This window comes from Microcaecilia unicolor, chromosome 7 (genome assembly GCF_901765095.1).
Source record: "Microcaecilia unicolor chromosome 7, aMicUni1.1, whole genome shotgun sequence".
NCBI lineage: Eukaryota > Metazoa > Chordata > Amphibia > Gymnophiona > Siphonopidae > Microcaecilia > Microcaecilia unicolor.
The window spans coordinates 307187589-307213341 of NC_044037.1; the positions used below are offsets into that span (position 1 = coordinate 307187589).

General features: G+C 45.3%; 1 protein-coding gene and 1 pseudogene across 4 annotated transcripts in view; both read left to right on the forward strand.

Annotated features, from left to right (window-relative positions):
• The first annotated feature begins 1085 nt into the window (after nucleotides 1-1085).
• Nucleotides 1086-1153, forward strand: LOC115475213 (annotated as a pseudogene).
• Nucleotides 1154-14636: 13483 nt separating this feature from the next.
• LOC115473810 (rac GTPase-activating protein 1-like) overlaps nucleotides 14637-25753 on the forward strand; it is an 83905-nt gene continuing 72788 nt past the window's right edge. For 2 of the 4 annotated variants that reach the window (XM_030208923.1, XM_030208926.1), the window contains exons 1-3: nucleotides 14704-14740; nucleotides 21826-21911; nucleotides 25381-25583. In XM_030208923.1, the coding sequence (XP_030064783.1) occupies nucleotides 21827-21911; nucleotides 25381-25583 (288 nt within the window). In that variant the 5' untranslated portion in view covers nucleotides 14704-14740; nucleotide 21826. Of the gene's footprint in view, nucleotides 14741-14984; nucleotides 15072-21825; nucleotides 21912-25380; nucleotides 25584-25753 lie in introns of those variants that run through there. The other 2 variants (XM_030208924.1, XM_030208925.1) reach the window with 2 other exon arrangements.

Consider the following 25753-nt stretch of genomic DNA (forward strand, 5'->3'; position numbering starts at 1 on the left):
TTGGAAGATGTGCTGGCATGGGAGATTTGTGCTAGGTGCCTGTCGTCATCATCACCATCACCATTATTTGACGTATGGCAAAGTCAAAGAAATTTATCTAAGTAGTTTACAAGAATTAAGTAAATTACTAATGGTCTGGACTAGGACACAAACACAGACAAAGGCAGAAAACAAAGAGGTAGAAATACAATATATCTCAATATGCTGTTTAGGCAGAAAAGGGGGAAATAGAAGGAAAGCCTGTGCGCATTTGGAAGATACCCGGGTACAGCACCATGGAGGCAGTTCGATAACGGGGCATCTCCATTTGGGCAGTGACCCTTTTCTACAAGGATACTTTTGCACATAAATGTCCATATACAATAGCAGCTTAAGTCGACATCTGTACGTAGGCCAGGTCTTTGGCCACTGTAAATGTGTACAATTACACAGACACCCCAATGCCACGCGCCTAGCACCAATCCTTTAACTGCATCTTCGCATATATGAGCCTTGGCACACCCCTGTTTAATGCACCCTCTTACACCATATCAATGCCAGGCATAAGCTGGCGCATCTGTGTGCCAGTGACGTGCATAATTTATTCTATAAACCATGCACGTAACAGGGAGACACGCCCAGGATGCCCATGCTCCGCCCATGTGTGCACCCAACTTGCACTGAGGCACCATGGGATTTACCTTACAGAATGGCACCGACTTCACGCAGATACTTGTCAATTAATGGCGCCTTGGACATACCTACGTTGCGTCTACTTGGTGGGGGAGACCAGTTTAGTTGGTTGCTGGAATACTGTTTGTCTGATCCTGGTTAATAGCTGTTTCCTGACACTTCTTTCCCTGTTCTTTCTTACTTTTTCTCCTTTTTATTAAAATCGTTAGATCTATGATGCTATTTATCTGGCTGGATATTGTTCCTTTCTTCCCCATCTTGTTTCTCAGACTGTCTGGTTACTCTTGGTAATTGTAGTTTGACTGCTCTGATATCTGATTCAAGTGAGGGCTAGTAAGAAGCAAATAGTTGGGCAGACTGGATGGACCATCCAGGTCTTTATCTGCCGTCATTTACTATGTTACTATGTTGTTATCGCTTCTCGGCCTTTTGGCTAAGATCAAGTGTAGTACTATGTTACTATGTTAAATAAACATTCCTTGTCCCTCAGTCCCAGGCATAAGCAGTAACTTTCTCAAATTTACCCGAGTCAGAATGGTTTATAGACTTTTCCTCCAGGAACTTGTCTAAATCCATTTTAAGCCCATTTTAAGCTGTTCTAACTGCCTTGACAACATCCTCTGGCAACAAATTGCACAGTTTAATGTGCTGTTATGTATCTATTTATTCATCATGACTTTCTAAGCAAAGAACAAATTATAACATCAGACAAGAAGGCAACTAAGCAAGCAGACAACTTATCGTCAAAAATACACATCAAATTATAAAACAATCAAATCCTATTACAAAAACTGATTGAACAGCATCTCCCTGATCGCTTTGTGAAATGTCAGTATATTCCTGTCGAAGGGAAGAAGAGATCCAGAGGACTATTACCAAAGTAAGATCTGCATAAGGCACAGACATGTTTCATCTGGACAGTGTCTGAATCCAGGGTTCATACTTTAAAGTTAATGAGGGGAAAAAGTGACAGATCTCTGATTTCTCTGAAAGAGCATCTGCTTTGAAATAACTGTTAAATAAAGACATTTATTTAGATTTGGCTCATGGTGAGTTACAGTAGGTATTAACCTGGCTATAGAGGGCTTACAATGAAAGTTACTTGAAATAATGTTAGGAAGTATTTTTTCACGGAGAGAGTGGTGGATACTTGGAATGCCCTCCCTCGGGAGGTGGGTGAGATGAAAACGGTAACGGAATTCAAACATGGGTGGGATAAACATAAAGGAATCCTGTGCAGAAGGAATGGATCCTCAGAAGCTTAGCTGAGATTGGGTGGCGGAGCAGGTGGGGGAAGAGAGGTTGGTGGTTGGGAGGCGAGAATAGTGGAGGGCAGACTTATACGGTCTGTGCCAGAGCCGGTGATGGGAGGCGGGACTGGTGGTTGGGAGGCGGGAAATACTGCTGGGCAGACTTGTACGGTCTGTGCCCTGATAAAGGCAAGTACAAATCAAGGTAAGGTATACACATATGAGTTTATCTTGTTGGGCAGACTGGATGGACCATGCAGGTCTTTTTCTGCCATCATCTACTATAATGAAGGATAAATAACTTGAACTGAAAGTTATTAAAGACCTACTTATTCATAAAGGCGTACAATAAAGATTCCCCATAACGATCTGACTTCCTAATTATTCCAATTACAACTATTAAGTTCATCCTAATTACATCCTCACGACTGAATATTATATCTTGTCCTGATATCATTATGTTATGTTATGTTGATCTTTCAATCCACTTCCAATCCAATATGATTTACTTATGCACTCTTATTTGTAACAATTGTAAAATTATTATTCCGTTATTATGATTGCTTTGATAGTCTACGTACCCATCTGTATCTATATTTTGAAATTCTTATCCTTTAATGTGTACATGTTGCTATAACATTTTGTGAGCCACATTGAGCCTGCAAATAGGTGGGAAAATGTGGGATACAAGTGTAGCAAATCCTATATAATAAAACGCACCACTAACATTCTGAAGCTTACTGCATGGCTGAGGCATTCCTGCTCTCTGTATCCATCTCCTGAATTGACATCACCTACTTCCGGGTTCGTCACAAGCAGAAGTGACCAATCACACGGGGTTTCTCGGCTTCAGAATGTTGGAGGTGCATTCTATTAAATAGGATTGGTCAGTTCCTTGAAGCACAGCCAGAGCTCAGCGTCCTGCACAGTAACGCTCAGACACCAGAGAGAGAGGGGAGGGCTGACATCAGAGGGGGGGGGGGAGGTATCTCTGTCACACACACACTCACTCTCTCTCTCTCTCTCTCACAGTCAACATCTTTCTCTCTCTCACACTGTCTCTCACACACTCTATGTCTCACACTGTATCACATTCACTCTCTATGTGTCACACAGTCACTCACACACTCTCTTGGTCTCATACACTCAGTCTCACAGAGAGTCTGTGTCTCACACACTCTCTCTCGCACACATTGTATCTGTGTGAAACACACACTCTCTCTCTCATACTGTGTCTCACATACGCACTTGAACACACTCTCATTCTCACACACACACTCGCACATTCACTCTCTCTCTCTCTCTCTCTCACACAGTCACTCTCACATACACTCTCTCAAATATACCCACTCTAAGGAAAACCTTGCTAGCGCCCACTTCATTTGTGTCAGAAACGGGCCTTTTTTACTAGTAGATAAATAAACCCTGAATCCCCTGCTCTAACCACTGGGCTAGTCCAACTACTTCTTACAGAATCCCTTGTCAGAGTATCATTCGAGGGACCGCAGGCAGCTCCTAAACCTGCTAAGTAGTCAGCTTTTATTCTTTCTAGATGCAAATATCGAAGAAATTTCTGGATATCATTTGGGGATCACTGTATAAACCAGTCCTCTGGCATGGACCGTCTCCTCCAAAGTGTGAAATAACTGAAGCCTAAGGTACGAGAGACCCATTTCTTCAGACAGATAAACCACCATTCACACGTTTCTACAGTGTCCTAGGAGAAAACCTCTTGTGAAGTTTATGAAGAACTATTTTTCATTGCCAGCATTGATTTCTCCATTCTAGTTCAGTTTCAAAACAGATATTGTGTGTTTTGTGAATTTCCTCTTGAAGCAGGCAAATTGATGCTTGGAAAAAGCTGGAGGAGGAGATGCAGGGCTTCAGTGCAGCATTCATTCTGTGGTCAAAGTGCGTGTTAAACACCCTAATCACTCTCCTCCTTCTTCGATCTTCACACATTACTAACTGTATCTGATATCATGAAATGACAATGTTAACAAATCTATGTAAGCCACATTGAGCCTGCAAATAGGTGGGGGAATGTGGGATACAAATGCAATAAATAAAATAAAATTTCAAAAGAACAATAAACTTGGTATACTTTTTTAAAGCAAAATGGACTAATAATATGGTTTATACAACTGTGATATAATTTATATCTTGTTATTACTTTGTTCTAAAAATCAAAAGTCTCTCACTCTTCCTGCGGATTCCCACCTGCATTCCCTGTGGCACCTCCTACTGGTAGCTCTCTCCTTCCGCTCACTCTTCCTGCAGATTCCCACCTGCATTCCCTGCGGCACCTCCTACTGGTAGCTCTCTCCTTCTGCTCACTCTTCCTGCAGATTCCCACCTGCATTCCCTGCAGCACCTCCTACTGGTCTCTCTCTCCTTCCGCTCACTCTTCCTGCAGATTCCCACCTGCATTCCCTGCGGCACCTCCTACTGGTAGCTCTCTCCTTCCGCTCACTCTTCCTGCAGATTCTCACCTGCATTCCCTGTGGCATCTCCTACTAGTAGCTCTCTCTTTCCGCTCTGTGGATTCCCAACTGCATTCCCTTCGGCACCTCCTACTGGCATCTCCTTTCATTCATCTCTCCTTCCGCTCACTCTTCTTGTGGATTCCCACCTTCATTCCTTGCGGCACCTCCTACTGGTAGCTCTCTCCTTCCGCTCACTCTTCCTATGGATTCCCACCTTCATTCCCTGCGACACCTCCTACTTGTAGCTCTCTCCTTCTGCTCTGCGGATTCCCAACTGCATTCCCTTCGGCACCTCCTACTGGCATCTCCTTTCGTTCATCTCTCCTTCCACTCACTCTTCCTATGGATTCCCACCAGCATTCCCTGCAGCACCTCCTACTGGTAGCTCTCTCCTTCCGCTCACTCTTCCTGCAGATTCCCACCTGTATTCCCTGCAGCACCTCCTACTGGTAGCTCTCTCGTTCCACTCACTCTTCCTGCAGATTCCCACCTGCATTCCCTGCGGCATCTCCTACTGGTAGCTCTCTCCTTCCGCTCACTCTTCCTACGGATTCCCACCTGCATTCCTTGCGGCATCTCCTACTGGTAGCTCTCTCCTTCCGCTCACTCTTCCTGCAGATTCCCACCTGCATTCCCTGCGGCATCTCCTACTGGTAGCTCTCTCCTTCCACTCACTCTTCCTACGGATTCCCACCTGCATTCCCTGTGGCACCTCCTACTGGTAGCTCTCTCCTTCCGCTCTGTGGATTCCCACCTTCATTCCCTGCGGCACCTCCTACTGGTCTCTCTCTCCTTCCGCTCACTCTTCCTGCAGATTCCCACCTGTATTCCCTGCAGCACCTCCTACTGGTAGCTCTCTCATTCCACTCACTCTTCCTGCAGATTCCCACCTGCATTCCCTGCGGCATCTCCTACTGGTAGCTCTCTCCTTCCGCTCACTCTTCCTATGGATTCCCACCTGCATTCCCTGCGGCACCTCCTACTGGTAGCTCTCTCCTTCCGCTCACTCTTCCTGCAGATTCCCACCTGCATTCCCTGCGGCACCTCCTACTGGTAGCTCGCTCCTTCCGCTCACTCTTCCTGCAGATTCCCACCTGCATTCCCTGCGGCACCTCCTACTGGTAGCTCTCTCCTTCCGCTCACTCTTCCTACGGATTCCCACCAGCATTCCATGGGGCACCTTCTACTGCTATCTCTCTCTCTTCTCCCCCCTCCCACCCCATATTCCCTCTTTCATTCCCCTCAGAACTTCCTACTAGTCTGTCTCTTTCTCCTGGTATGCCTCCCTCTTTTGTCCGCAGTGTCTTTTCTTGATTTCCTCACAGATCGCTCTCTCTCTCTCCATATTATTCCCTCAATTATATGCACACAAATTCCTCCCTCTCTCTATATATCCTTGTATCCCCCATGTATCTTTCCCTGCAGCGCATCTGAAAGGGGAAAGGGTTGCCAGCTCCCTGGATCCTACCACCCCACGCCATCCTTTGCAGGCATGGTCACAGCAAGGAGCTCTGGCCAAGGTCTGCCTGTCTCAGCAGTGATGGTTCTGGTGCTGCCTCTGGCTATAATAGAACAATCTATGCCAGCCACTGCCCCCTGCACAGTCCGTCTCTTCTGCAGTGTAATTGAACTCTGTGGGAAAACAGATGGTCTCACTCCAGTCAGAGTCTGCAGGGCAAACATTTCAATAAAGCAAACAATTTTAGCATTGAGTACATCTTCTAAAAAATGCAAACTTTCTGCAGCATATGAGCAAAAGAGCAGGAGAGAACCTAATCAATGTGGAGGGAGGTGTTGGAGAAGGACCCGCTGCTGTTTGCACTGCTGCCGGGGAAAAACAGCTGCTCCTACAATCTGTTTCTATGTTCAGTGAAGAGAGAGAGAGAGAGAATGAAAATGCTTTTCCTCCTGTGCTGTGCAAGATACAAAAATATCAGAGAGTAACATTTCCTACAACCGAGAGGGAAACCAAAGAATGAGCAGAAAAAACTCTGTGTAATCCTGGGAGAAAGAGGAGAAAAAGAAACAGAAATGCCCCTATGACAGTGGCATAGCCAAGGGTGGGCTTGGGTGGGCCCAGGCCCACCCACTTTGGGTTCAGGCCCACCCAGTAGCAACATACCTATGATGCCCCACCAGCCGAAAACTCCCAACAAGTGTCCCTCCTCCTGCATACCTTGTAAGTAGCAGATCTTCGCCTGCAGTGAGCAGTGACATACATACTGCTCGCACCGGCCCCACAGCCTTCCCTCTGATGTATTTCTGCCTATGCGGAAACAGGAAGTTGCATCAGAGGGAAGGGTGTGGGGCCAACGTGAGCAGTGTGTATTAGTTGCTGCTCGCTGCTGGTGAAAATCTGCTATTTAAAAGGTATACGGGAGAGGGGGGATATTTGAGAGACCATATGGCATGCAGGCGAGAGAAGGAGAGACCAAATCAAGTGTGGGACGGGACGAGGTTCTTCTGTCCACCCATCTTGGGCCCAGGCCCACCCAAAATTGGGTGTCTGGCTACGCCCCTGCCCTATGATCAGAAATGATATCATTGCAAATGTAAGCACTATTCTCTCTGATCATAGGGTAGAAGTACGGGAGGATTGTGCCCCAGTGTGCACTCAGGCGCAATCCTCCCGCTCTTGTTTGACAGCCAAGTTCGGGGGGGGGGCTAGAGATCTGGCGGGTCTCCAGCCCTCTAACCCCCCTAGCATCCCATCAAATAGAGCCCTGGTGGCCCAGTGGGCCGTGAGTCAACCCCCCCCCCCCGGGCTGGAGATCCAGTGGGTCTCCAGCCCCCTTAACCCCCCCCCCCCCCAGCATCACCTCAAATAGAGCCCTGGTGGCCCAGTGGGCAAAAAGATTCCTTCCCCCCCCCCCCCCCACCCACTTGGTGGTCTAGTAGCCCTCTTCCCCACCCCCTACCTTCGTTGAAGGAGGGAGGTGGCCTCCCTCCTCTTCCATCGGCACCGCCTCAAAAATGGTGGTGCCCAGCCCTGCCCAGTGCATCCTGGGATGCACTGGGAGGGGCTTCACACCATATAAGAGGGTTTCTGAAAGCTGGTACCCTGGGTAATTGGACTACTAATATCACTACTTAGTACTTATCATTTAACAGACAGTCCCTGCTCCACAGAGCTCACAGTCTACTTCATAAAACACTGCTACATGTGCTCATTACCCCTCTTATGTACAGCCTCTCATGCCAAGAAAGTTTCCTGATTCTGAAAGGGAAAGAGACTTTGCAGACTAGAAAACAGAACAAGCCAGACTGCTGCAGACTCATAGTAGCATGGTAGACGATGGCAGACAAATACTGGTACGGTCCATCCAGTCTGCCCAACAAGACAAACCCATTACATATGGCTTGTGATACTTCATATGTACACCCAGACCTGATTTAACCCTGCCACCCTCAGGGCACAGACTGTAGAAGTCTGCCCAGCTCTGTCCTTGTTCTAAAATTTCTGAAGGTAACGTCAAAGCCCCTGAAAAGCTCCACTCCATCCCATCCAAAAATATTCAGCCATGATCAGGGCACAGACCATAGAAGTCTTCCCAGCACTGGCCTTGATCTCCAACTTCTGAAGCTGAATCTGTCCAGCCACCATCAGAGCACAGAACAAAAAAATTGCCCCAGGTTGCTTTCAAATCTCCGCTAAGCTTCTTTGGGTGCATTCCTTCTAAACAGGATTTCTTTATGTTTATTGCAAGCATTTTTTAATTCCGTTACTATTTTCATCTCCACCACCTCCCGCGGGAGGGCATTCCAAGCATCTACCACCCTTTCCTTGAAAAAAATACTTCCTGACATTATTCCTCAGTCTGCCCTCTTCCAACCTCAATTCATGTCCTCTAGTTCTACTCACCTTCTCTTCTCTGGAAAAGGTTTGTTTGCAGATTAATATGTTTCAAATATTTGAACATCTATATCATATCACTCCTGTTTCTCCTTCCCTCCAGGGTATACATGTTCAGGTCAGTAAGTCTCTCCTCGTATATCTTGCATACCGTTTTCATTGCTTTTCTTTGAACTGCTTCAAGTCTTTTTACATCCTTAGCAATATACGGCCTCAAAAACTGAACACAATACTCCAAGTGGGGCCTCACCAACGACTTGTAGAGGGGCATCAACACCTCCTTTCTTCTACTGGTTATACCCCTCTCTAAGCAGCCTAGCATCCTTGTGGCCACGGCCATTGCCTTGACACATTGTTTCGTCACCTTTAGATCTTCAGACACCATCATCCCAAGGTCCATCTCCTGAGCCGAGCTTACCGATCCCCTCCTACCTGGTATTTCTCTTTTGGATTTCTGCTCCCCAAGAGCATCACTCTTCACTTCTTGGCATTAAATTTTAACTAACAAACTGATCACAGGAAACTAAATATAAATAATGAATGAATTATCATAAATGCAATATCTACTATAATAAAACTCACCCTCAACGTTCTGAAGACAACGTTCTGAAGTCACTCAGTCACTCACTGAAGGGTTCATGGATTCATGGTGGTGAAGCCACAACACTGACCATCTCTCTGCCCCGCCCTCGCATGACGGACCAATCAGAAAAAACACCCTCAACATTCTGAAACACAAAGGACCATCACAACACCGTTCCCAGGCAACACTAGGCAACGTAAGACGGACCAATCAGAGGAAACTACGTGACAATAAGGGAGGAGCATTCCACAGCAGAATGGCTCATTATCTGTGCAGCACGGAGAGCACAGAACCACCGCTGGAACGAGAGAAGAATATTCCTGCTGTGGGTATGTGCAAAAATAGACCGGGAGGGGGGGGGGGGAGAAATTTTTAAATGCCTAATGCCAGTACTGAAGAGTGCCAGAGGGCCTATAGCAAAGACTATATTTGGGATCGCTTGACATGGAGTCAGAGGAGCCAGAAAACAACGTGCCCGTCACCATCTGGGACGTGGGCGAACAGGACAAGCTGCGGCCCAGCTGGAAGGATTACCCGCGACCCAGCCAGCAGCAAAGAGCGACCAAGGACAGCACAGCACATCCCCCAACCCCCAAGCAAAAAACAAAACAAAAAAAGACACACATCAACAACCTGCACACACACCGCACCCTCACACACTCACACACACACACACACACAAAATAACTCTGTGACACATACACACACACACAAAAAAAGCCACATGCTAGCGCCCGTTTCATTGGTTTCGGAAACGGGCCTTTTTTACTAGTGAATAATAAATAACAAACAAGGTAGAAAACGTGTTTACAAGAAACAAATTGATATCATGCATATGTTTATTTATAATACAATCTAATCCTCGCTATTAAACCCCCTCATATATATAATCAATATATTTAGAGCAGGAATTAAATCCCCCAAATTGTCCAATAGGGAAATGCACTGAATCAATTCACACCAGAAAACCCAGAGATATTGAAAAGCTTCCTCGGTTTCCAATACTGTTGAGGTATTAAAGGGCTCAATGTGAATCCCAAAGTATACGACTTCCAACTCAATGTGTTCCCTTAGGCAGGGCAGAGCAAACGCCACACAGCCATGCATTGTGCAGTGAGTCACCACAAATGACCCGAAACTGACAGTTGAAGAAATCAATAAGATTCGATTGGCAGTCAACTTTCCTTTCCTTCAGCAGTGACTGCATTATTTTCCCTATAACCAGCGTGAGGCTTACCAGCCTGTAGTTTCCCACTTCTTCCCTGTCTCCATTTTTGTGAAGAGGGACCACATCAGCTCTTAAGCACATAAGTATTACCACACTAGGACGGACCAAAGGTCCATCAAGCCCAGCATCCTGTTTCCAACAGTGGCCAATCCAGGTCACAAATACCTGGCAAGATCCCAAAAAAAGTACAAAACATTTTATTCTGCTTATCCCAGAAATAGTGGATTTTCCCCAAGTTCATTTAATAACGGTCTATGGACTTTTCCTTTAGGAAGCCGTCCAAACCTTTTTTTAAACCCTGTTAAGCTAACTGCCTTTACCATATTCTCTGGCAACGCATTCCAGAGTTTAATTACACGTCGAGTGAAGAAAAATTTTCTCCAATTCATTTTAAATGTACTACTTTGTAGCTTCATTGCATGCTCCCTAGTTCTAGTATTTTTGGAAAGAGTAAACGATTCATGTCTACCCTTTCCACTCCACTCATTATTTTATAGATCTCTATCATATCTCCCCTCAGCTATCTTTTCTCCAAGCTGCCCTAGCCACTTTAGCCTTTCCTCATAGGGAAGTCGTCCCATCTCCTTTATCATTTTTGTTGCCCTTCTCTGTATCTTTTCTAATTCCACTATATCTTTTTTGAGATGTGGTGGACCAGAATTGAACACAATATTCATCTCCAGTCCTGAGGAACTTCTCCCTTCTATTGATTAAATCCTTAAGAGGTCCCGCCAGGACTTCTCTGTGGTCCCTCAGTATACATCTTTGTTCTGTGAATGGCACAATATCCACTCCATCCCCAGATATTCCTTCGCCAGTCGACTGTGGACCTTCTCCAGGATTTTCTTCCGTGAACACCAAAGAAAAGTATTTGTTTAGCACGTTTGCTTTCTCCTCATCACACTCCACATTGCCATTCTCAGCATCTTTCAGTCTACCAATTCCATTCCTATCTCTTCTCCTTTCCCCAATATATCTGAAAAAGGTCTTGTCACCCCTCTTAACACCTTTAGCCATTTTTAATTCCACCTGCACTTTCGCTATCTGTATTTCCCTCTTTGCTTCTTTGAGTTTAATCCAATAATCTTTTCCGTGATCCCCTCGTTGTGTTCCTCTGTATTTCTTGAACAAAGCCTCTTTTGCCCTTATTTTTTCAGCCACTTTTTTGGAGAACCATATAGACTTCCTGTTTTCTCTTGGTTTTGTTTACTTTCCTTGCTTAAAGATCAGTTGCCATATTTATAGCAGCTTTCAGCTTGGACCACTGATTTTCCACTTCACCTGCACCTACCCATGCCATCAGTTCCTTCTTCGGGTATTCCTCCATTTTACCAAAATTAGTACATATGAAATCCAGTACTTTCAGTTTTGTGTGTCTGCACTCCATTTTTGCCCTTATATCAAACCATATCATATGATGATCTCTATTATCTAGGTGGACACCCACACGGACATTGGAAACACTTCCTCCATTTGTGAGCACTAGATCCGACGACCGTTCCCTCGTAGGTTCCATCACCAGTTGTCTGAGCAAGGCACTTTGACAGGCATTCACGATCTCTGTACTTCTTTCCGATTCTGCCAACGAGACATTCCTAGACACATCAGGCAAGTTAAAATCTCCTAACAATAGTACCTCCCCTTTCATACCAAGCTTTTGAATATCTTCTATCAGATCCTTGTCCAGCTTCTCCACTTGTGCCGGAGGTCTGCAAATAACACCTGTATGGATACAGGTTCCATCTTCTCTTTCCAGGACAATCTATGGAGCTTCTTCCTTTCCCCAGGTTCCCAGCATTTCAGTCGCTCTGATATTGTTTTTCACATACAGAGCCACTCCTCCAGCTCTTCGGCCCTCCCTATCCTTCATAAAAAGACTATAATAGCCTGGTGTGGTCACATCCCATTCATGGAAATCATTGAACCATGTCTCTGTATCAGCAACAATGTCCAGATTTTCCTCAAACTCAAATATCTTCTGTACCTAAATGTAACTGAAAAGGGATCAGCTACATCCACAGAAAAAGGGTTCGGGAGAGAACTGGGCAGTGAATAAGACAGAAAACAGTGTCATCAGCATGGCTGGGGACTCCCTCATCCTCCCATGTCAATGGAATGGAAGGGTTGAAGGTGGAAAGCCCTAGAACCAGTGAGCCTGAGGGTGGTGGGTGAAATGGTAGAAGCTATATTTACACACATCTACTGGGCATATGGAAGACATGGCTTCATGGATATAGCAAAAAGTACATGCCGGGTGCATGGAACCAGCCTCCCAAAGCCTGGGATTATCAGCAGTCGAGCCGGTTCTGTAGTATACCTCTGTAATTCAGGACATCCCCAATGAATGATACATTTGGCGTTCACTGGAGGCTCAGTTTTGCAAGTTGGCGTGGGGGCTCCAGGACAGGTTTGAAAAGTCCTCCCTTGTCAGTCTGCTTCTGGCAGTGGAGATACAGATCTTGCCTAGAGCTCTTTGTTCCAGTGACTGACCCACTAGATCACTAGAGAGAGGCCATTACTGGCCGTGAGTCTCTGTTTAATTCCACATTATTTATCAAGGTAAAATATGGAAGTCTGAAGCGTAGTCTCCTGAATTCTCCATTCCCTCTGTGCTACGACTCAGCCTGATTGTCTAATATTAGGGCGATGCAGGTGCTAATTCAGCTTCCAGCATTCCCACTCTACATGAATGAGGTCCCTTTAAGTTCTATGTGTTGACACTTTCACACTTACAATGAACTCCATCTACAATAGTTATGGAGTTTAATTTAGATCTTCATAAACAGCTCTAAAGCAAACTATATGAGTGGTTCATGAATACTAAATATTATAATTAAGCACTGGAGCTAGGACTTGCCAGCGGTGTCATGATCCCCCCCCCCCCCCCCCACTATCTTTTGCCCTCTACCTTCTTCACTTAAATATATTTTCTCTTTCCAGGTCTACATGCTTAAGCTTTAACCTTGCCCAGAATAATTTAACCACACTTGGGAAGTAAACAGTAGGCCGCAGCTTTGTTATTCACAACTCTTAACTTGGTAACAGCAAATATGAACAGTCACATCTCGAGCTACATTTTAAAATGTTAGAGAACATAATACCCCTTTCCGACAGCTTCTCGCCTTATCAGCTAAGTAGCATGTCCATCACCATTCCATCACCGCCGATCTCAGTTCTCACAGCTCCGCCTTGTCAGCAAGAGCCCTGGTTCAGGCGTGGGCTTCCATGCCGATTAACTGGGTCTTGTGACCCACCGTGATAATCACATCTGCTCCCTTGCTTCTTGTTATGTCTCATCCTTCATGAGTTACAACCTCTGTAGCTCAAGAGTCCACCGCTGCGACAACCCTAACCACCCCAACTATAACCCACCCAGCCTCACCGGATCCAGCGTACCACAACTACAAATAGGTTGGGAGGTTAAGCTACCTATGAGGAGCTGGAAAAGCCCTGCTCCTCGGAGGGGCTACAATAAATATTCAGCAGCCAGCCCACCCCTCTCTGTCACCTGCCCACTAGGGGTTCACGGATTTGGAGGGAAAACTTGTTTTAATTTGGAGTGTCCAATCCCCCTGCCCATCCTGGACTTAAGCCAGCCTCTTGCAGCAAGCCCAATCCTCCCAGAACCTTACCAGATGCCCTGAGCCTACGGCCTTGGTAAGTTGCCCAGCCCAAGGTAAATTGGGCCCTTCAGACAAGCTTTTGGGCTTGTCTCATCTTCCAATTAACTGAGGGAGGGATGGAAGAAGGGAAGGGGACAGGGGAGAATAGCTGGAGAAGAACATGGAGAGTAGAGGACGGGTGAATGTGTGAGAAGGTGACCTGTGAGAGAAGAGAGGATGTGTGTGTATTAGGATTAGATTGTGAGCCCATTAGGGACAGAGAAGTATATCAAATGCATGACCCCTACCCAAATATTAAGACAAGGCAAGTCAGTTGTGTGTGAGAGGAGGGGGAGAAAGGAAGAGTCGGTAAATGTCAGGTAGTATAAAGTGAAAGAAGGTGAAAAAGAAAAGCTAAATGATAGAAAAGGAAAGGTAGGAGACACAGGTACAAAAAAATGTAGGTTGTGAGCGTACAAGGGACCAAGAGTTTACCTGTATGTAATGTGTAAACTGGCTTTGGCTGTACCACAGAAAGGCAGTGTATCAAATCCATGATCCATGACCCATGAATGAGATCACAAAGGAAACGCCCCAAAGAAAGTCTGAGGGAACAGAATGGGAAACGCAGGAGTGAGAGGGGGCAGACCTTGAGTCTCTCAGATTCCCATCCTGAAACTTTCTGGTGCATGTGGCACTCATTGGCGGTGGAAGAGGCTGGAACTACAACTCCCACAATGCCCTGTGGTGCAAGCTCAGAAATCTGGACTGCCCTGAAGCTGCCTTTTGGAGTGTCTCACTTGGAAGCCTTGTGGCTGACCACACAGACGTTTGCACAGAAAACCTGAGGATATCAGGAGATTGCAGATCCTGGAAGCCACAACTGGGCCTGGGTTTCAGAGGAGCCAAGAATCTCCATCTACTCAATATGCATGTGGAGAAGCAGTTTACCTGGGGTGTGGCCCTTTAAATGGCAGCCTTACAAAGTGCTGGGGAAGGCTAAAAGCAGCTGCTGACAGGAGGGGACAGGTAGGAGTAAAAAGAACTGAACGGGGACAGGGAAAAGGTATTTAACAGCACTAATTTAAGCCCTCTAACAGAGGTACAGTTTGCTCAGGTAAAGGTGGGGTGTTTCTTAGAGTGCGCTTGGTTTGGAGAGGATATGGGGGGGAGCAGCAAGTGTGTCTCATGAGGTATCCCTGCAGATGGGGGCACTGAGTGTGCTTAATAAATAAATAAATACCCTTCAAGGTCAACTTTCTGGGGGCTGTTTCAGATCTCTGAACATAGGGGTGAGGTGGGGGTTCAAAGTTTGTAGACCAGGGTATATGGGAGAAGCACCTTTTCAACCCTCATTGAGGAAGGATTAAGAGCTAACGGAGACTGATTGAGCCAAGGTTTGTGAAGTCTATTGGGTATTAGGCATTTGCAATAGAGATTTATTTATTACATTTGTACCCTGCGCTTTCCCACTCAAAGCAGGTTCAATGCGGCTTACATAGTAATTGGGATTACAAAGTATTGGTGGAGAGAAATAAGTTGAGTATTATCGGAGTAATAAAAGAAATAAGAATGTAGGAATGAGGGGCGTAGAAGTATGAGCAAGGGTAAGGGAGCAATTGGCGGGTAGATGAGGCGGAGGGGGATGGGCAAGAGTGAAGGGAGTAGGAGAGGTGTGAGTAAGGGTAGGTGAGCATTGGGGGAGGGGTAGATGAGGCGGAGGGGGATGGGCAAGAGTGAAGGGAGTAGGAGAGGTGTGAGTAAGGGTAGGTGAGCATTGGAGGAGGGGTCGATGAGGCAAAAGGGGATAAGCAGGGGAAAATGAGGCTGGAGATGTAGTCTAGGTACATTTTTGGTATAATCTGTAAATTGTTCTGTGCTTGTAATGCGTGTGTGATACAGAACCAGCTGGAGAAGATGCGTTTGTAGCTGGGTCTGTGCCAGTGCTCTGGCTTTTATTACCGTTCAGCTATGCTTTGAGCTTACTAAAAGTCTGAAGCATGGTTTTGCTTAAATGAACAGTGAGTGAAAAGCAGCCACGCAAGTCAGAGTGTGAAATTGCTCTTTGCTCTGTTATTTATTTATTTATTGATTGATTGGTATTTATGAACCAGCTTTATGAAGACAGCCCGGTTGGGACAGAAGGGATCTCAAAGGCAGGTGTCCCCGGGGGCACTGGATAGTTAAAAACTGAGAGCCCTCACTGTCAGCTGAGGAGATCCAGCAGGAGAAAAGGATTAGCTGCTGGATCCCAGACACAACAATCCCTTGTAAGAGGGCCTAAGGCAGTCAACTGGATCCAGATTCTTTCACAGGACAGGTCTGATCCAGTCCTGGGTTTACTCTGTTGCATGCAGGGACTTGTAGTCTTGCTTTTTTTTAGTGACTGCAATGGGGAATCGGAACTACAAATCTCAGCTGAATCTGGTCCATTTGGCAGCCTTAAGCTAAAGGCACACTAATGTAATTGGGGGGGGGGGGGAGGGCTCTGTCGAGCAGGGACTGTCTTTTCATGTTCAAGTGTACAGCGCTGCGTACATCTAGTAGCGCTATAGAAATGATTAGTAGTAGACTGAGGCACGGTGGTAGAAGTAGGGTAGGGGAGGTGTCATTGCTGGAATAGCAGGAGGTGCTGCAGGGAAGAAGTGAGGTGCATTAGTAGAGCAGTGTGTGTGTGTGTGTGTGTGTGGGGGGGGGGGGGGGGTTAATACATGAATAAGAGGTCTGGCTGCGGGGCAGGGGAGGACCAGGACAAGGTGTCTAACCCAGATGTGAGCCCTGTGTGGCTGGGGTACATGGCTCAGTGCCTGGTCTGCTGAGTGTTTTCAGTCCTTGCTAATCATGTTTGTGGCAGTGACTCAGACTGTAATACTCTGACAATTCTTTAGAACCCCTGTTTGGGGACATTTAACAGAAAAAAAGCTCCATAAATTGTCTTTCTCTGCGAATAATATTGTGGAGGAAGAGCCTTATCCAAGCTCAACTTTAAAAGTGAAAGGGGAAAAAAATGAAAATCCCATTCCCCCCCACCCCCACATGTGGGACACATTGAGGCTTGTGTAACTGTTCTTTAAGCAGACTTGAAATATTTTTTAAAGCGGTGTTTGGGACTATTTTCTTTAGAAATTCAACCCCCCCCCCCTCTCCCCCCTTATTCTAGAGATGTTTGTAGACCATGTCTCAGTCTAGTGAGGTGGAGACACTCGATGACATTTCATGGAAATACTTTTAAAACAAATATGAGGAAATATTTTGTCATCAAAGAATAGTTGAGCTCTGGAATTTGTTGCCAGAGGATGTGACAACAGCAGTTAGCGTAGCTGGGTTTAAAAACGTTCCTGGAGGGAAAGTCCATAGTCTGCTATTGAGAGAGACATTGGGGAGGCAACTACTTGCCTTGGGATTGGTAGCATTGAATGTTGCTACTATTTGGGTTTCTCTCAGGTACTTGTGACCTGAATTGGGTCATAGGCCTAGATGGACCATTGGGCTGCCTATGTGGCTATTCATTGTCATTTTAATAATTCCAGTCACTCCAGGACATATTACTGAATGAAATCTAGTGGAACACTGCACACCAGACCCCCCCCCCCCCCCACACCTCCAAATCCATGACTTTCTAAGCCCTTTTCTTCTTCAGCAGATCTTACTTTTCGATCTCCTTTCCCATTGTCACTTTGCTTTCTTCTTTCCTTTCCTCCATCCCCTTCCCTCTTCTCAGTTATTCATTCTCCTGTTTTTCATGCTCTGCTTTCTTCCTTTATTCATATGTTACCCAGCTCCAGGAAGGAAACGCTGTCAGTCCTGGTTGTAAACGCGCACAACCGTGAGGTACATCTAGTCCCTGATTCTGCCGATTGAAATCGAGGCTGCAGGTACCAATATGCACACAATCGAGTTGTCAGGAATCCAGGACTCACCTCTGAACTATCCTTGTCATTTCCTTCCCTATAGTTCTTCCCCCCCCCCCCCCCCCTTTTTTTTTTTTTTTTTACTGTAACGCGGCCTGGGCTAAAATGACTCAAGCTGAGCAGTTCTTCCAGTCTAGCAGCAGCATCCCACCCTCAACTTTGCACTTAGACACAGGCAACGGAGAACAGACTCAGGGCTGCCAAGAGGGGGGGACATGGGGGACAAAATTCCCCGGGCCCAGGTCTCCAAGGGGGGCATGGCACTGGGTCTCTCTCCTGCTCCCAGGCCGCCGGCGCTACAGTCCCCGGTCTCACCTGCCCGCCCTTGGCTCTGTCGATAGCCCCCTCTGTCCGCCAACATGACCGGGCCCCCTGCATTCAAATCGGCAGCGCCTCACCTCCATGTGAAAGCGGCAGATCGCCTCCCTTCGGGCCTTCCCTCACTGTGTCCCGGCCTCATCACTTTCTGTTTCCGCAAGGGCAGGATAGTGATGCCACAAGGAAAGCAAGTCTGGTCCAGTGAAGACTAACTTAAAAAATACAAAAACCTGTTCCTTAGCCTGGCCCTAGTGTTACCATATTGAAAATGCGACCATACCACGCCTCTGTGGTTATGTTCCACAAATAAGTTAACTGGATTTCTTGAAGGATTATATAAACTTTGGATGCATGACTAGGGACACAACCATGCACTTATTTATTCAATACCACAATTCCTCATGTACAGCCACAAAACAACCTTGTAGGGTGGATAGTGTTCACAATGAGATCCTTTTATTTTCGACCAGATAGAAATAAGAGTTTTCAGTTTTGGTACGGTATAAGTCATCACAAGAACAAAATCTAAGAAAACCATTGGACTGCGTTAGGGGCTTATAACCCATTTAGAAACAAATGAGAGATCTGCATGAAACAAAATTATTTATTTTTATTATGACTTATACAACCACTTGGCCCTGAAACATGTTCAAAGCAGAATAATCCATTTATGTATCTAAAAGGTAAACTTCTACAAAACAGGAAGGAGAGTTTTTATTTTTACTTCCATTTAATTTCAATATTTTCCATCTTTATAACATCAGGCTTCCCAAGGCGGATTACAACAACAGTTAAGATGAACTCATCAGGAAACAGGATATCCTCACTGAAATGTGGCCATCTGTATTAAAGTGTAGAAAAATGAGCACAAAATACAGAGTTTAAAATTGGTGTTTCTACCAGTTACAATAATTTTTGAAGCTGTTTTAGTGATATAAATATCATGAAATAAGAATTGAATATCTACATATAGCTATCAAATAAATGAAAAAGCAGTCCAATAAGTTACAATCTTTTCACCTCTACATTTTAAGGCACTGCCTATCCAACTGAGCAAGTGCAAAGTGATGCATGTGGGAAAGAGGAACCTGAATTATAGCTACATCATGCAAGGTTCCACGTTAGGAGTCACGGACCAAGAAAGGGATCTAGGTGTCGTCATTGATGATACGTTGAAACCTTCTGCTCAGTGTGCTGCTGCGGCTAAGAAAGCAAATAGAATGTTAGGTATTATTAGTAAAGGAATGGAAAACAAAAATGAGGATCTTATAATGCCTTTGTATCGCTCCATGGTGCGACCGCACCTCGAATATTGTGTTCAGTTCTGGTCGCCGCATCTCAAAAAAGATATAGAGGAATTACAAAAGGTGCAGAGAAGGGCAACGATAAAGGGGATGGGATGACTTCCCTATGAGGAAAGGCTAAAGCGGCTAGGGCTCTTCAGCTTGGAGAAAAGGTGGCTGAGGGGAGATATGATAGAGGTCTATAAAATAATGAATGGAGTGGAACAGGTAGATGTGTATCATTTGTTTACTCTTTTTCTAAAAATACTAGGACTAGGGGACATGCAATGAAGCTACAGTAGTACCTTTAAAGCAACGTGGAAGCAAACAAAAGAGCAGATCACTAGGTGGTAGTAATAAGACTTTATTGGAAAAATAATCGCCCGACAGACTGTGTTTCGCCCATAAGGGCTGCCTCAGGGGCTTTCAGTTGCTGTAATATCAAACAAAGCAAAAGCATATAAACAGCAGGTCAGCTTCTTCCCAAGCAATATTGCACTCAAAATCGAGACATCATATGATCAAAAAGATCTTCTGTAGTAAAAAAAAAAAACGGAAGTGAGTAATGACTTCCTTTATATTAGTACAGATGTCAAAGGTCAGACTTTCAATGCTGAGAAATCATAGCGGGGTTTAAAAAAGATTTGGATAGCTTTCTAAAAGAAAACTCCATAAGCCATTATTAAACTGGACTTGGGGAAAATCCACTCCTTATTTCTGGGATAAGCAGTATAAAATGTTTAGTACTTTTTTGGGATCTTGCCAGGTACTTGTTACCTAGATTGGCCACTGTTGGAAACAGGATGATGGGCTCGATGGACCTTTGGTCTTTCCCAGTATGGCAATGCTTATGTTCTTATCACTGTTCACATGACCAACAGGAAGATGCTGGACTTGGGGGGAGGGGTAGCTAAAGCTTACTGGGAGCCAAGTGTTTAAGTATCCTGTATATATTTCCAAAATACTGCAAATGTTACATAAGTATTGCCATACTGGGAAAGACCAAAGATCCATCAAGCCCAGCATCCTGTTTCCAACAGTGGCCAATCCAGGTCACAAATACCCGGCAAGATCCCAAAAATGTACAAAACATTTGATACTGCTTATCCCAGAAATAGTGGATTTTCCCCCAAGTCCATTTAATAACGGTCTATGGACTTTTCCTTTAGGAAGCCGTCCAAACCTTTTTGCTTTTTAACACAATAGTATGCTGTATTTACAGGCACATAATTCAGTGGAGAATATTCAGTGTGCATAATATCAGAGTTACTAGGGGGAAGACAGTTTGATGCATTTCCACCAGAGACACAGTAAAGGGGTCTCTGCTGTTATAGATCCTTTTATTGCCCCCCCTCTCAAAACAGCTGAGTCTCCAATATGGAAATAGACCCTACTGCTAGATCACTCCTCCCCTTAGTTTCTGAAATGTCCTAATGGACCCCTGGGTAGGAAACCCACCAACTTCCCATTATATCTTTATTTTCCCCCTCCCCGTAGCAAAGAAGATGCCTATCTCCCTACACTAGGGTTATTTTTGATCTCCCAACTACTATTAACACCTACTATGGGCTTTCCGTGACTAGAGCACCCCATCATAAGTTTCTTGGTCCTACGAGGAAGGTAGATTGTGGTTTTCATCCACCTAAATATATAAATTTGGCATAAATGCTGAGTCTGCTCATTTTGTCCCTAAATATTGAATTTGCTAGTCCTATGTATAAGGGCCCCTCATATTTGTCCTCCTTATCCTGCTAGACCAGTCCAGACCTATGGGTAATGTTCGCTCTATCGGAGGCAGTGACGTGAAGATTCTGGTGGTCCAAACCATTTCCCAACTAGGGCCCCAAATCCCTCTGCTCGTTGTGGGTAAAAGTACATGGAAGGTCACCTGTAAGAGGACAGCTAGAGTGGGAGATGAACTTGGCACCTAGTTAAATGTCTTTATATTGAAAACATGCTTATCGGTGTGTCTTTAAAATGCTCACGAGCAGCCAAAGTCATGGCTGAAGTACACACGGGTACATTTTAGGATCTCTGTGCACTTAGCCTGTGCTCAGGTCATGTACAACTACACGCCATCTTGTCACGGTGTACTTGTATGTGACGCTGCTCTGTACATATGCATAAAAGGCCTTTATTAAGCTACCTAATGCATAAAAAGCTCTGTAAAATGATCCTCTGAGTGCCTGGTTTCGTGCATATCCTTCAGGTCATTTTGTAACTAGCCAGTTGCACACATGACTTAAGTCACCGCTCCTAGCCTGATGGGCTGGTGGATCTTGCCTGCAGTCTCTTAGGCTGAAGGTCATTCTTGGATGTTGATGGCACAGGAAGCCCCTGTACTGCAGGTCGTAGTGGTGAGGAAGGTGCAGCACCATGATTTAAGCATCCTTGAAAGATGGACCCTATGTTTTTACTGGATTAATTTTCTTTCTTGAGGGGGGGACTGTTCCCTCACCACCACATCCTTCTCCTCTTCCCCCCTCCCTTTCTGTTGGGGTATGGATACATAGAAGGATCCATTGACAACATCCTCTCCTGTCTGTCTCGTTTTGCATAGACCATTTCTTTCCCACTGTCCCCCACTGCTTCACCATTCCACTTTTACTAAAAGCTCTTTTTTCCCCCTTCTCTTATAGGATGGCAGATCCCCCCACGAAGAAGCTCCTGACTTTTGTGGATTGTTTCTTGAAGTTCATTGATTCAGATGCCTCACAAGAATATGGTAGGAGGGATAGAGTTGTCCAGGAAGACACTTGCACCACCTCTTATATTTTGGCACTCATGGAGGGGTTGTGTCCCTCAGTGCTAGAGACAGAGGAGGGGCCCTGCTTTCTCACCTTCTGTTCCAGCTTCAGAAGGGAATGGTGAGCCCAGTGGTGTGCTGGAGTTGGTTCGCACCGGCTCACCAGAGCTTGTTAATGTTGAATGGAGCCAGCATACAAACGTCTGTTTGGCGTCCCCCCCCCTCCATCTCCACAGCTAATAGTATTATCATCTCTCTCTCCTGCCTGCTCATGAGTCCCGCGTATATCTCTCAGCTTCCCACCTCATATCCTTCCTCAGGTCCATCCCTGTCAAGCACCAAGGAAGCTGGATTTGGTCAAACATCCCTACTCTTCCAGCAGCCCTAGCAATAACGCGCTGTCTGGCCAACCCGGAGCCTTTTCTCTGCCAGATCCCGCCCACGCGGAAGCAGGAAGTTGCATCAGCAGGGACAGGACACTGCAGAGGAAAGGCTCCGAATCAGCCAAGCAGCATCTTACCGCTAGAGCTGCTGGAAGATTAGTGTGGTTTGAACAAGGAAATTGAGAAACCTCCTTAGGTTTAAAGGATGGCTGGTGAGGGGATATGAGTTGGGAAGCTGAGAGGCATGTTGGACTCGCGGTGGAGGGGGGGGGACGGCAGAGATGATGATGCTGTTATAGCTCTAGGCAAGGAGGTTTGACAACAGGAGAATGGCATGAAATCAGCTGTCTTCACCATACACTCAAAAACAACATTCCATGTAGAATCTCCAATAGTAGCAACATTCCATGTAGAATCTCCAATAGTATCTATTTTATTTTTGTTACATTTGTACCCTGCGCTTTCCCACTCATGGTAGGCTCAATGCAGCTTACATGGGGCAATGGAGGGTTAAGTGATTTGCCCAGAGTCACAAGGAGCTGCCTGTGCCTGAAGTGGGAATCGAACTCAGTTCCCCAGGACCAAAGTCCACCACCCTAACCACTAGGCCACTCCTCCACTGTTGCTACTATTTGAGATTCTACATGGAATGTTGCTATTCCACTAGCAACATTCCATGTAGAAGTCGGCCCTTGCAGATCACCAATGTGGCCGCGCAGGACGTCAGACTCACAGAAACAGAAGCCTGCTACATGGAATGTTGCTAGTGGAATAGCAACATTCCATGTGGAATAGCAACATTCCATGTAGAATCTCCAATAGTATTTATTTTATTTTTGTTACATTTGTACCCTGCGCTTTCCCACTCATGGTAGGCTCAATGCGGCTTACATGGGGCAATGGAGGGTTAAGTGACTTGCCCAGAGTCACAAGGAGCTGCCTGTGCCTGAAGGGGGATTTGAACTCAGTTCCTCAGGACCAAAGTCCACCACCCTAACCACTAGGCCACTCCTCCACTTTTGCTACTATTTGAGACTCTACATGGAATGTTGCTATTCCACTAGCAACATTCCATGTAGAAGTCGGCCCTTGCAGATCACCAATGTGGCCGCGCAGGCTTCTGTTTCTGTGAGTAAGCAAACCTATGAGCTGCTGCATCCATGTTATCATTCTCTAATGTTGGCATTTTTATTTAATCTCGCTTATATTTTCAAACATGCCGGCTTGTACAGCATACGGATGTACACAGTGGAAGTATAATAACGGAATAACTTTTCATAGGTAGAGTAGTAATTTCTTATAAATCGCAATCGGTGTGTCATTTGGAGGGGCTGGTTATAGGGACACCCTAGCATGTGTTATATTCCTGCACAGGGTTTTTTCTCCTGGTAAAGGGCCACTAAAACAGACATCATGTTATGAAAACCAGGTGCTCAACATTCAGTTTCTATCTATTTACTTATTTATGGCAGTTATATCCCATATTTAACATGAATTAGTTTGAATCCTGGGAGTATTTAAAATATTTCTTTTTTTCCCTTAGATCAAAAGAGAAAGATGGTTTATGAGAAGAGAACTCCTTTTGTCTTGTGAAATGCAGCAATTTACTATAAAATGCACTTTATATATTGTTTATTACTACTATTTAAAAGAGATCGAATGAGGGCAGAGCTACCGTCATGCAGAAGTCCAGGGTCCTAAATGTGCCAACATCTTCCAGTTCTGTGATATATATTTGTTTCTTCGTCTTTTTGCTGGGGGGGGGGGGGGGGGTGTTAAATCTTTTTCTCCCGGCTGTGTATTTGTATATAGATGAGTCCCAGGAATAATGATGGCTAAAGGGAAGCAGCGGTAGAACAGTTGGAGATGACATTTAATGTTCATAATTATTTTCAGTGGCCCAATAAATAAATAAATAAAATTTTACTTCTAATCTTTATAAGGCCAGGCTTCCCAAGGCAGATTACAACAACAGTAAACAGGATATCCTCACTAAGATTGTCATTTATTACTGTATTGTGTAGAAAAATGAGTACAAAACACGGCCTTTTTTTTTACCAGCTACAATCATTTTTAAAGCTGTTTTAGTGATATTAAATTTTATTTCATGATACTTATATCCAGTGTGTTCTTTCTAGCAAAAAAGGTGCCGGTACTCAAATGCTAGGCCACCATTCAGGAGTGTAAGTGATCACGGAGGGACCCACTCCACAATAACCAGGCCCCCTGCAACCAGTCACAGAATCTATGACAAGGCAGAATTGTTGTGTAGAGCCTGAGCTCTTCCATTAAAACTCGGGGTCCGTGGGTCAATTTTAGCAGACAATGGAAAAGGTGCCGGTACTCAGTACCCCCAAGTACCCCCTCAAAATAAGCCCTGCTTATATCTACATATGGGAGGCTTTCAAATAAATTAAAAACCTGCCAAATAAGTTCCTTTTGTCTGCCACCTTTTAAGGCACTGCCTATCCAACTGGAACAGCTTTAGACAGATGGACAACACATAGGCAGAGCAAGTTTACTGCCATACTGTGTTGGACCAAAGATCTGTGAGGGTCATGCATGCAGTGGGTCACCTATCTGAATGCGAGCATTATCCGAGTGGAAAAAAAAGGTTGAGAACCACTGCGCTAGAGAATTCTGGCAACAATTATTATTATTCCTACTTAATATTTCTAGCAACTGGGAAGGGTTAAGCTTATGCCGTACTGGGCTCTGTCTGAGAGCTTTAATAAAATAATTCACTTCCAGATTTCAGGAGAAATGAGGGCTGTGCCTTTTCAGCTCGAATACAAAAGTATTTTGGACAGATTTGCTCACACGGGGGTAAGTTTCAAGAGGTTCCATGGCTGTATGGAATTTACAGTAAAGAATATTGTATATTTTAATATAATTTTTTAATTGGTTGCTACACTGCACCTTTGTACCAATAAAACCTATAATAAAGTTATGTACATACTTTTTTTTTTTGGGGGGTGGGGGGGGGAAGAGCCTGTTAAAACATTTACCAGCACACCACTGGGTGAACCTCTGTCCGGTTGTGATCTACTTTTATCTGTCCTCAGAATCTCTCTGCCTCGCCCGGAGCCTGGAAGTGTGCCGTGTAAGATGGCAACGGGCAGAACAAGAGCTGCAGAAGTCCCGGGAGGCCCTGCTGAAGAGCGAGATTGACCGGTCTGCACTACAGGTGAAACTTAAGCACGCCCGCAATCAGGTGGAGGTAGAGATGCGGAAGAGGCACCGGACTGAGACGCAGCTTGAGAAGCTGGTAAGGCAAAGGACAGGACTTAAAATCAGTGGGTGGAAATCGCCTAGCTCATGCACTTACAATGAGGGAGGCGGGGCTGGTGGTTGGGAGGCGGGGATAGTGCTGGGCAGACTTATACGGTCTGTGCCGGGGCTGGTGGTTGGGAGGCGGGGATAGTGCTGGGCAGACTT